Source organism: Pseudopodoces humilis, chromosome 22 (genome assembly GCF_049639895.1).
Source record: "Pseudopodoces humilis isolate 2021_Gansu_Grassland_sample_001 chromosome 22, ASM4963989v1, whole genome shotgun sequence".
In the NCBI taxonomy this organism is placed as follows: domain Eukaryota; kingdom Metazoa; phylum Chordata; class Aves; order Passeriformes; family Paridae; genus Pseudopodoces; species Pseudopodoces humilis.
In genome coordinates this window covers 9,135,249-9,147,278 of record NC_142221.1, presented here as the reverse complement: position 1 = coordinate 9,147,278, position 12,030 = coordinate 9,135,249, and the positions used below count along the sequence as shown (strand labels likewise).

At 57.0% G+C, this 12,030-nt stretch overlaps 1 protein-coding gene across 2 annotated transcripts; it reads left to right on the top strand.

Annotated features, from left to right (window-relative positions):
- The first annotated feature begins 4,234 nt into the window (after positions 1 to 4,234).
- LOC102099167 (glutamine synthetase) lies at positions 4,235 to 10,039 on the top strand. Of its 2 annotated transcripts, none has more exons than XM_088065904.1 (7): positions 4,235 to 4,251; positions 4,378 to 4,553; positions 5,097 to 5,258; positions 6,773 to 6,919; positions 7,708 to 7,835; positions 8,815 to 9,014; positions 9,292 to 10,039. In XM_088065904.1, exons 2-7 carry the CDS (start codon positions 4,388 to 4,390, stop codon positions 9,611 to 9,613), a joined length of 1,125 nt encoding a protein of 374 aa, XP_087922030.1. In that variant the 5' UTR covers positions 4,235 to 4,251; positions 4,378 to 4,387; the 3' UTR covers positions 9,614 to 10,039. The 2 variants fall into 2 exon arrangements, with proteins under 2 accessions (XP_087922030.1, XP_014111713.1); XM_014256238.2 differs by having other exon boundaries at positions 4,235 to 4,272.
- The last annotated feature ends 1,991 nt before the right edge of the window (positions 10,040 to 12,030 follow it).

Genomic DNA, 12,030 nt, shown 5'->3' with positions numbered 1-12,030 from the left:
AATTCAAAATTAAATTGAGAATTAAATTCAGGGGAATGGGCACTGGGTGGTCTCTGCTGGACCTCTCAGAGTGGCTCTGCCCCACCTTGGCCACATCCCAGTTCCACATCCCTGCTGGAACCTTCCCCCACAGCATCCCCCTGCTCTCCTGGGCTGGAAAAAGCCATCTCTTCCAGCTCAGTGCAGGAAAATCCCCACCTGCTCTGCCCCCAGCCCCTCTAATCCCTTTATGGTGTTTGTGCCGGGCTCCTCCTGCCCATCCTGCTCTTTGCCTTCGCTCTAATCTCGCCTCCGAAGTGTTTGGAGGGCAAAAACCAGCCCGGGATGTTCACCTGGAGCCTGGGAATGCTCTCCCAGGGCTCTGGGAGGTGCTTTAGGAGTTTAACAACCAGGGCAAAGCTCCCTCTCCTTTCAGCCCTGAATCCTGGAGGATGATTCCGAGTAAAACCCAAATTCCTCATCCCAAAATCCCCGCGCTGTGCCCAGGGATGATCTTTCTTGGGAGGGATCCGACAGCCGAGGCTCAGCCCCCTGCCCTGCTGCAGCACCCGGGGAAGGTGTAAAAAGTCACCCCAGGAGCTGAATTAATCCACGTTTAACCCCTTTGTGGTAAAACCTGTTGTCTTACTGAAGATTTTCAATCTGAAAAAATTCCTAATGATTTCTTACTATCCTATCAAAGCAAAAAAAATATCTGTGGTGCATTTTGGCAAGGCTGGAAAATGCTCGAAGGCTGATAAAGCCTGAAGTCAGAGAGATAAAAACTGGAAGTATTTAGGGCTCGGCTGGGTCTCCAGACTGATCCATCAGCCCCAAAAATAAAAGACGGGGAAGGGGAGCAGCCCTGCTGCATCCTGCATCCCTGGGGTGACATCCCAGCTGGGCTGGGCTGCAGCAGCAAAGCAGCATCAGCTTCTCTCCATGTGGAGAAACCTCTCTGCTGCAGCTCAGAGGGCTTCACAAAGTCCTCTGGAGATTTAATCTGTGACATTTTACTTCTCCAAGGACACTCCTGCTCCCTTTCCTGCCCTCGGCTCCGCCGCCCGCCCGACCTTGGGCCGGTCACTGATTCCCTGGTCGGGAAGTTAATATTTACTGTACCTGGCGTGGAGGGGAGCAGGCAGGAGGCTGCTGATTGCACAGAGCGTGGGCTTGCTTGGGGGAAAATGTTATTCCAGAGCCTTGAGGATGCAGGTGTGAATTGTGCCTGCTGTCATTGCTGTGACAGGGCTGGTGCCATAGGAATGGCTGGAATTAGGCTGTGGTGAGGTAAGGCTTGATCCCAGGAAAAACTGCCTGAGCAGGTGCCCAACCTCACAGGGCAGAAACACTTTTTCCTGTTGATTAAAATCCTTTTTGGCATGAAATAATTCTGTGTATTTGGTGAGCTCCCTTGGGGTGGTGTTTGGGCAGGGATGGTCCCAAGGCCATGGCTGGGACCTGGTGTGGTGGTGGCCTTGGCAGTGCTGGGGTAACAGCTGGACTTTTCCACCCTTAGGAATTCTGTGATTCCACACCTGTGTCCCTGCTGTCCCCAGACATCACAAACCCACCGTGTTTGCCCTCCTGGGGCAGGTTCTGAGCAGCTGAGGGGTTGCTGGTGCTTGTTCTGTCTCCCCCTTTTGGGTGTTTTGGTGCCCAGAGGAGCTCTGCTTCCCAGTCCAGTTTACTGGCTTAACTCAGCCTGGAATTTGTTTCATTTCTCTCTGAGTTTGAGCCCACTCGAGCTCTGAGGTGTTTCTGCACAGGTGGGCACAGCCAGGGCTTTCACTGGGAATAAAATGAGCCTCTTCCCCGACTCAGGGAAGGTGCAGGGTGAACTCTCCTATCGCATCACTGCTGGTCCTGCTGTCTCTGAAGGATGCAGCTCCCCTCTCCTCGGGTGGGGATTGCGATCCTTCCCAAGGGATGCAGATCCATCTCTGTGCCTCCTGCTCAGCATCAGCCGCTGTTTCTCCAGCCCTGAGGCCGGTGCCAGGCAGGATGGAAATTGGGATGGAGAAGGGAGCAGGGAGCCGAGGATCCGGTGGAGCCGCTGCCGGTTCAGTGTCGCAACGCCTCCGGGAAAGGGCCGCACACCCAGGGGTGCATTTCCTCCTGCCCTGGGACGATTTCCAAACAAGAATGAGGAAATGCTGAGCTTTGCAGCCACATTGGCGGATGTGTCCCTGAAACACCCCGCAGAGGGAGGCGGCCGCTTTGGAGCTGCACCCCGGCTTCAGCCGCAGGAGACCCTGAATGTCACCGGGGCAGCTCCAAGGACACGGGGGAGACCCGAGTGGCTCTGTCAGTGACCTTGGGCACATTCCCGTGTGCCAGCCTCCCTCCCAGGCGCTGTGCTGGGAGCAGCACCCAGGGCTGTGGGGTGGGTGACGTCCGGCCCGCCCGCAGCCCGCTGCCACTGATGTCACCGCCGGTCACCAAAATTGCTAATTAAGTTTTGCTTCTCTCGCTGCCAATCTCATTTCCTGGTTCTTGTGCAATCCCAAGTGCTTTCAGGTTTCTTCCCTGTTCTTTATCTGCCTGCGGGACCAAAACACCCTCAGAGGAAAAACAGAGCCGAAGTCTCGGCTCAGGGAGGAGATGTCCTGCGGGGGGCACTCAGCCGTGAAAGGTTTTTTTTAGCTGCCCCTGGTGTTTTGCAGAAAAAACATTCCTGGGGGTGAGTCAGGCAGCCACAAACATGAGCCTGCCTTAAGAAGCGGGGGAATTAGCAAAAACACAACTGCTTTAGAGCCCAGTCATGCCTTAAAGCCTTTTCTCCTTTTGTAACATCGGAAAACTGCTTGAAAGCCGGGGCTGGAGACTCGAGGCGCGCTCACCCCGCCGGGTTTGCTGCAGGGGGGGTTCTTTGGAATCTTGTCCTCCTCCCAGAAAAACAATCCGGGAGTATTTGAGATAACCCCCGGAGCGCTGGCTGTGCTCGTTTGGGGTCTGTGTGCCCCGACACGTGGGAGCCTCTCACGCAGGATCTATGGAAAACTGGGAATGCAGCGAGGCGTTTAATTCACCTAATTGGATCTGCGTTCGGCTCAATAGCTGGGAATTGCTGCTATATTGAAATAATCGACTCAAATTCACACCTGTTGGCTGAGGATTTTTAGCTGCCTGTAAATCACAGCAGAGCACGGACTGAGCGTGGAGAGTTTAGGGGTTTAAAGAGATTCTACTGCACTCCGGTGCTTAAAAAACTCAGTGGTTTCTAGACGGGGAGGGCTGACGTGGGAGATTTCGGTGTTTTCCCTGCAGCCCTCAGCCTTTCCTCCCTCCGAAGGAAAACCTTGGGGGCAAACCCAGCCCTGCAGCCGCGGAGGGGCTGAAGCCGGGTGGGGAGGGGTCATTCCTGGGGTATCCAGAGCAGGATGGGGGGAGAGAGGTACTGCTAGGGCTGCCAGGCATCTGTCTGTCCCTGTTCCCGGGAATCTGTCTGTCCCTGGGAATCTGTCTGCCCCTGTCCCCGGGAATCTGTCCCTGGGAATCTGTCTGTCCCTGTCCCCGGGAATCTGTCCCCGGGAATCTGTCTGCCCCTGTCCCCGGGAATCTGTCCCTGGGAATCTCTCTGTCCCTGGGAATCTCTCTGTCCCTGTCCCCGGGAATCTCTCTGTCCCTGGGAATCTCTCTGTCCCTGTCCCCGGGAATCTCTCTGTCCCTGGGAATCTCTCTGTCCCTGTCCCCGGGAATCTCTCTGTCCCTGGGAATCTCTCTGTCCCTGTCCCTGGGAATCTCTCTGTCCCTGGGAATCTCTCTGTCCCTGTCCCTGGGAATCTCGATGCCGCTGATGTCCCAGGACCACCCAGATCCATTCCATCACACAGGGCACGGTCCCAGCCTGGCTTTTGGGGTGCTGGGGGGAGCTGGGAAATAAACACCTGCACTCGTGTACGAGGGAACCCTCCACAAACAAGGGGCCAAAAAGGGTCACACACACACACACAGAGGAGACCGGAGGCGGTAAATAGAATTTTCAGCGAGTAACACCTGGCTATTTTTAATAAAAAGCTATTCAGCCAACAGCTCACTACTTTTCAAACAAAGCGGCGCTTTAGCCGCTCCATAGCCGCCGTTTTTAATAAGTAATATTTTAATAAGAAAAGAAAACAATGCTGAACGTCCTTCCTCAGTGGGTGTCCCGGAGGTGGCGGCCGGGGCCCGGGGCGGAGCCGTCTCCGCGCCTCCCCCGCCCGCGGCCGCTTTAAAGCGCGGGCGGAGCGGGCGCGGGCAGCGCTGCGCCGGTGAGCGCGGGGACCGCGGGTTCGAGTCCCGCCCGGGGAGGTGTGGAGGGGGGAGTTGGGGTGGCTTGGCTGGGAGGTTGGTTTGTAGGATATCGTGGGGAGGTGAGGCCGGGGGGATGTGGCGCTCACCTGTGCGCCCCCGCAGGGCCGTCGCGATGTCGGTGTCGCACAGCTCCAGGCTGAACAAGCTGGTGCGGGAGCAGTACATGAGGCTGCCCCAGGACGGGAGGGTTCAGGTCACCTACGTGTGGATCGACGGCAGCGGCGAGGGCGTGCGCTGCAAGAGCAGGACCCTCGATAAGGAGCCCAAGACCATCGAAGGTACCGCTGCTGCTTGGCTCTCCGGGTGATGGGTGGTGTGGTGCAGGGCCCTGAGCATCGCCTGGGGAAAGTTCTGGGGTGCTTCGAGCTGGGACGGGCTCTCCCTGGTTGCGTGGCACCAGCGATACCTGTTGCAGCTGTCTGGTGGGGTTGCAGGGTAAATATCCAGCCTGCGTCCCTGCGGTTCGCTTAATCCGCTAATCTCTGCTATTAGCGCTGGGTGGGAAGGGGAGGATGAGTTCCTCGCCCCTTTTCACCAGGCAAACAGGCATGGAGACGTGTCGGCATCTGGATGGGGTTTGGCAGAGGGAGGTGGAGTGGCTGGGACCGATCCTGCCCGTGCCTGATGGTGCTGGGGGGATGAACACACTGATGCTCAGGGAGCACCGATGGGCTCGGGGGATGTGCGAGAAAACCTTTGTGGCTGACATCCCGCGAAACTCAGCGCCCCTTGGGTGCTCCATCCCGGATCTGAGCCACCAGCATTTGGCACAATCCTTACGCGGACATTTTTCCCACCTCCGCCCCTCTCCTGCCTCGCAGATGTTCCCGAATGGAATTTCGATGGCTCCAGCACGGCACAGGCAGAGGGCTCCAACAGTGACATGTTCCTGGTGCCGGTCTGCATGTTCAGGGACCCTTTTTGCCTGGACCCCAACAAGCTGGTGCTCTGCGAAGTGCTGAAGTACAACAGGAAACCCGCAGGTGAGCACCCCCAGCTCCCGAGGGTCTCCCCCTCGTTATTTAGGGTGTCGCCTCCCCCGGGGGCCGCTTGTTCCGCACCGCTGGCCCTGAGCGCAGAGCGCTTGGCCCGAGGCTCCGGAATCCCAGCGCTGGTGGCTGTTTGCAGGAACCTGTTTTAGTGGCACGGGGCGAGGAGAAGAGCAGCGAGACGTGGAGCTCACTCACGGCACTCGCCAAAGGCGTCTCCCGGCTCTCGAGCCCGAGCTCGCCCAGCCCCGGGGGAACAGGAGCTGAAGTGCCGGGGTTTTGGAGTGCCGGGGTTGTGGTTGCTGGGAGGCTGCAGAAAAGGAAGGAGAAGATGCTGAGGCGGCGTGTGCTCGCTCAGAGTGACCTTTTGCAAAGAGCTTCAGAACTCGGTCTTATCACCGAGTCTGCAGTCCGTCTTGTCCCTCTGATAAAGCCCCAGACACAGGAAAAGGAGCCTGTTTGCAGGGACGCGCTGAGGGGCTCCCGGAGGGGTTGTTTGCCGGCAAATAACCGGATATTTGCCACTCGAGCAGGGCTGTGCCCCGCTGGGTGCGAGGGGGAGGAAGGGGGTATCTGTCTCAGGGGAAAGACGGGGCTGATTCCTCCTCCAGCAGCGTCCAGACACCGGTGGGGGAAGTGTCTCGGTTGAGATTCCTGTCCGGCAGCTCCTCCGCTGGAGGAGTTTGTAAAGAGAGATCCTGGGCTCCTGGGGCAGAGAGAGCTCAGCCCAGAGCCCTGCTGGTCAGGGGGGTGCAGCCTCCAGCCCTTCCCGTTTCCATGGACCTGAAGAACTGTGGGGGCTCAGTGCTCCCCCTCTGCCGCTGCTTCCCCCCAGCCCCACGCTCCACTGTGGCTGCTCTGGGGTTATAATTCATGTTAAGGCAGAATATGCAGCCTGGAGCCTGCCTGTCCCTGTCCCAGCAGTTTTTCAGCCTTTTTTTTGCTGATGTCTTGGTCCAAGCTCTCATTCCCCTTGCCTGGCACGTTGTCCCATGTCTGGACAGTTCTCTGCTATCTGTGTTTTCCTGGCAAAGCTCCAGTTGCCTTGAGCACCTCAAAAGGCCAAGGCAGGGCCAGCCAGTCTGGATGGTCACCAAAACCATGGAGCTGCAGAAAGATAAGGAAAATTGAGATGCAGCTGGTAGAAAGAGGATGGGGGTGAAGGAGTGATGGAAGTCCCTGTTCCCAGGTCTGCTGAGTGCCTGGAGGATGGGACTGGGGTAAGGCTCCTGGTCTCCCTGTGAGTAAGAGGATGTTCATGGACCATCAGCTGTGGTTTGGGGAACAGGGTGATTAAACCCTCTTGACGTGTGGCCTGATGCTCTGGTGATGGAGTAGCTGTGAGGAGGAATTTGGTGAGCAGGAAGGGGGATTAGCTCATGATTTCCTGGAGGTTTCTGTGGGAAGCACTTGGCGGTGGTGGAGCCTTGGTCTCAGGGTGGGATGGAGCAGATTGTGGTGGGTGCTGGCTCACAGCACGGCTCCAACCCTGACCTCTGTGTTCCCAGAGACCAACCTGAGACACACGTGCAAGAAAGTCATGGACCTGGTTCGGGACAGCCACCCCTGGTTCGGGATGGAGCAGGAGTACACACTGCTGGGCATCAACGGGCACCCCTACGGCTGGCCCGACAACGGCTTCCCCGGCCCGCAGGGTAAGAGCTCCAGAACCTCCCCTCCCCTCCCACCCTGCTGCTTGTGGCAGCTCCCCATGGCCAGCCCCGGTGCAGCTTTGCCGGCAGGGATGAGCCCGGGTAGGGGCTGTTTGCCCAGAGCGCCTCAGCCGCTCCCGGACCCTGCTTGCACAAACAGCTCAGCAGCACGACTTGTTTGGCAAGGGCCGGAGAACCGGGCTGGAAAAACCTCCTCGCCTTGGCTGCTGGGGAAAGGGCTTGGCATGGCGCTTTGTGCCCTCCTGCAGCAGCGAGCCAGCTCCTCAGCCTGCGAGGGAGACAGAGCTTTCCCAACCTGAGTTTTGTGTGCACCGGCTGCTTGCAACATCTCCCTTCCCCCGGGCGGGGAGATGATCTCTGCCTGACCTGCTTGAATGAGGAAGATATCAAACCCCATCCAAAGCGATTTGGATTTTCCAGCCGTGAACAATGCCAGCTGTTGTCAGAACAATCTCAGACCCTTGATGTGCTCAGAGGGTGAGGGAGGTGCCCCGGGGCAGACCAAACTCTCTTTATCTCGAGGCCACCTCCCAGCAGATGTGTTACAAGTATTATTTAACTGCCCAGATAAGGTTGAGGTTGCAGAGATGAACTGCTCACACTGCTGGAGCTGGGGTCGGTGGCTTGATGTCCTGTGGAAAGAAAGATCATTTTAATTCCCATAAATCCTCTGCCCATGGCAGCAGGTACCTGGGAGTGTGGGATTACCCTACAATGCTGTTGTTGCTACCCGAAGTTTTCCTTGGGTGCTGACTCCTTGTTTTTTGCAGGCCCCTATTACTGCGGGGTTGGAGCAGACAAGGTGTATGGGCGTGATATCGTGGAGTCCCACTACAAGGCTTGTCTCTATGCGGGGGTGAAGATCTGTGGCACCAATGCCGAGGTGATGCCCTCCCAGGTACGTGTGGATGGCTCCAGACAGCCCATTCCCCGTGATGGATACGAGTTATCCTGAGGCTGGAATAACCCAGCTCCTCTGGAACACCGAATCCAGTGACCCCCCACATCGATTTTGCTCAGGTGGGAGCAGTTGCACTGCTAGAATGGAAATGTGCACTTGATTTTCTCCTGCCTCGCCCTGAGCTCCTGGCACAGCTCAGCCTGAGCTCTGGCCTGAGCTGGGAGCTCTCCAGCAGGAGCAGGGATGTGTGGGACAGGCTGCAGGAACACCGTGTGGAGTGATGTGCTCTGAGCCCTGTTCTGGAATTGGGAGCTGAGAGGCTCGGCTGGGACATGGCCTTGGGGAGCACTTGGGAGGATTTGGGTTTATCTGGGAGTGAGCAGCAGGGAGCCCCTGATTGCATTAGGAGGGTGGCCAGACTGACCGACTGCGGGTGCTGACTCTCCTGCTGCTGATGTGGCGCTGATAAGTGGGGGCTTATCAGCAGTGGAGACGAGACAGGACTTTTACCGACCCCGCCGTTTGCCCCAAATTCTTAAGGATCCTTCTTGGCTGCCTTCCGCATCCTGGGCTCAGCCTCTTCCATGCCAGCAGACGTCACCCTGTGCTTAGTCACCGTGGGTGGTGCAAGCCTGGCTCCAGCCGGGCAGGGAGCAGCCCTGGGAAGGACTAACAGGCTCCTCATTAATCCTCTGCCCTGTTTGCAGTGTCCTGCTCACAGCAGCCCCAGCCTCAGTTAGACGTGGTGCTTTATTTACCTCTGTTTTGATTAGAAACCCCCCTGATTTGTTTTACATAGTGATGAACAGTTTATCCCCCTTTATCTTTGCATGCCAAAGTTGCCCTGTTGCTTGACTCCACGCTCCCCATCCTTGCTGCCGATTCCCAAGGGAATTCAGGCACAGCAGTGGGGGGATGTGGCTGGGGAGGCTCCCACCTGCCCATCCTTACCTGTGCAACTGCTCGCCCCTTCCAGTGGGAATTCCAGGTGGGGCCATGTGAAGGCATTGAGATGGGGGATCACCTCTGGATGGCTCGGTTCATCCTCCACCGCGTCTGCGAGGACTTCGGGGTCGTGGCCACTCTGGACCCCAAACCGATGACGGGCAACTGGAACGGGGCCGGGTGCCACACCAACTACAGCACCGAGGAGATGCGGAGAGAGGGGGGTCTCAAGTGAGTCCTGGGAGGGTCTCAAGGGGAGCCTCAGGGCTCAAGTGAGTCCTCAGGGGCTCCCTGGGTTGTACCTGGGAGGTTGGGGATGCCCTGGGCCGTATCAAAGTGTCTCCCTGCCTGTGTGGCTGCAGCAGGCAGGGTTGGGGCTGTCCCAGCTCAATATTTTAAGAGCAGCTGATCATATCGGGGTGTCCCCTGGGCTGTCCTTGTCCCTGCATGGGAGGAGGGGGTGCCACCCCCAAAATGGACCTGCTGAACCCCCTCTCCTCTGCCACAGGCACATCGAAGCCGCCATCGAGAAGCTGAGCAAGCGGCACCATTACCACATCTGCGTGTACGACCCGCGGGGCGGCAGGGACAACTCCCGGCGCCTCACCGGCCACCACGAGACCTCCAACATCTTCGAGTTCTCTGCCGGCGTGGCCAACCGAGGCGCCAGCATCCGCATCCCGCGCCAGGTGGGCCAGGACGGCTACGGCTACTTCGAGGACCGGCGGCCGGCGGCCAACTGCGACCCCTACGCGGTCACCGAGGCCATCATGAGGACAACCGTGCTCAACGAGACCGGGGTGGAGACCAAGGACTACGCTGACCACTGAGGCCACGGCGTGGGTGGAGGTTCTCGTGCCTACAGCAGCTTCTCACGTGGGATTTGTGCCTGTGCGGTGTCTTCGGCTGCAAGCTCAGACTCTTTAGGAACCTCGCTTCTGGTCTTGTGAAACGTCGCCTTAGAAATCTGTATTTTATAGCAAGAGGGAGGGGCCCAACCTATTTTCTCGACCACTTTGTTTTTTTTCTGGTTCCTGATTTTAGATCGTGAGGGTTTTTTTTAAAAACTTGGATTTTTTTTCCCCCCCGATGGACTTTACACTGTGATGTACATAGATCCCAGCGTGGATGCTGCAGCTGCTGCTGTTTGCACCTCTGGAGGGTGGGTGCTTTTTATTTCCATCTCTCTGTTGCAAGGAAATGATAATAAATAATTTTCCTGGCTGCGTGGCAGCTGGGTTATGCTGGGGCGAGTACATTTTTCTGTAGCTCCTAGAGATCTGTGGAGGTTTTAATTTGGGTGGTGCCGGTGGGTTGCAGGAGCTGGAGGAGAGAAGATGCTGGAGGATCCTTGAGGCAGCTGCCTGGAGCTGCCTTGCCTCATTTTCTGGACCAAAGGCCATCTCCTTCCATCGTGATCCCAAAGGCAAACAGAGCAGTGCGGGCTGAGCAAACAGCGGCAGGGGCAGCAGCTGGTGGGAGTTTACACAGGGTGTGAGCTGCTGAGTCAGCACAGCCAGCCCAGCCCCAGGCACAGCCACACAGCTCTCCCCTCTGGGGACACCTGTGGGTGCAGGAGGGGACCCTGGGGACATCCCCCTGCTGCCTTGGTGAGCCACAGGGTCATGGTGCAGATCCTTGGGCTGGAGTCTCTTCATAAGGTGGAGGTCATGGATTTATTTATGGAATCACAGAAGGGTTTGGGTTGGAAGGGACCTTAAAGCCCATCCAGCTCTACTCCTCTGACATGGGCAGAGACATCTTCCACTATCCCAGACTGCTCCAAACCCTGGTCTTGGACACTTCCAGGGATCCAGGGGCAGCCACAACTTCTCTGGGCACCCTGTGCCAGGACCTCCCCACCCTCCTAGGGAAGAATTTCTTCCTAATCTCTAATCTAAACCTACTCTCCTTCAGTTTGAAGCCATTCACCCACACCCTATCAAATTCATGTAAAACCCTGAGGAAGGGCATTTCCACGTCCATGGGTTGTTAACAGCATCTCCAGTCCCAGACCCTTGGGTCCCTCCACAATGCAGCTGTGGGGGGGATGGATACAAGCACAGGGGACATCCCTTTAATCCCAGGGACATCTCAGATGGGTCCAGGATGTGACCCAGCTGCAGTCACCCACAGGGACTCACTGGTGGTAGGAGGAAGCAGCAGCATGGACAGAGGACATCGCCTCCACCCCAGTGCAGTCATCAGGAATTTGAAACTGGTTTTATGTTTATCCTTGAATCTGCCACAGGTGACAAGCTGGGCTGGAGGGAGGCCTCTGAGTCCCTCCTGCAGGGCACAGTGCTGCCAGTGGCACAGGGATAAGGGCTGTGGGAGCTGGGAGATGTCAAGCCCTGAACCACAAGCAGTCAGGAACCCTCAGTGCCTCTGAGCTGTTCAAGAATAAATATAACCCAGTCCCCACCCTAAAAAGGAAAGATTTTCCTTCCAGAAGTTGCTGTTTGGGATGTTTAGCGTTTTTCATCAAAACCACAATCCTGTCTTGTTTTCCTCTCATTTCTGTGATCTATCTCTAATGGGTAATTTGAGCACTGGGACAATGACTGATGGATGCAGCTGGAAAATCAATAAAGAGCTAAATCTGGAGTGGCGAGACTCCTGTTTGCTTCCCTGGCTGTACCAGTGGCTGAAGTACTTCAGCTTTCATCACCCTGTGCTGTACAGACACTGTCAAATTTGGGAATCATGTGAGTTCCCATTCCCAGCATGAAAACATCTGTGGCTGGACACGGCACCGTGGGACATCCAAACATTTTGTCTCTGGGTCTCAGGCTGTGGCTCCCCTGCAGGCAGGCACCATCCCCTCCAGCCTGGGGTACCGAGGCTCCAGGAGCAATCCAGGAGCTTTTCTCCTGCCCCCATGTGCCAGGAGCCACTGTGTGCTTGGAGCTGTTCATCCTCTGCCAAAACACAGCTCTTCTCACTGATACTTTTTGAGGTCAGACTGGGCCAGAAAACACATGTCAGGGTTTTGGGTTTTTCCTAAAGCAGAAGTGATTCCCACCCACAAGGCCCACAGCACAGGGGAAACACGGACAGTGGCACATTCCCACAAGAGCTTTTCCAATAGTTTTGCTGTGTTTGCCACAGCTGGAGGTGGAATTTTGGGTTCAGCGAGGTGCTGGGGATGGAGACAGCTGTCGGGCTGAGACCTGAGGCCATGGCAGGGGTTACAGGAATGGGGCTGCTGGGGCTGGGTCAGTGTTATCCAGGACATTCCCAGGAG

Bases quoted from the DNA above. Each gene is read 5' to 3' on its own strand.
- LOC102099167 (XM_088065904.1), top strand. From the start codon at position 4,388: ATGTCGGTGTCGCACAGCTCCAGGCTGAACAAGCTGGTGCGGGAGCAG. The intron at 5,259-6,772 runs GTGAGCACCCCC...CTGTGTTCCCAG, and splicing joins GTACAACAGGAAACCCGCAG to AGACCAACCTGAGACACACG. The intron at 9,015-9,291 runs GTGAGTCCTGGG...CCTCTGCCACAG, and splicing joins CGGAGAGAGGGGGGTCTCAA to GCACATCGAAGCCGCCATCG.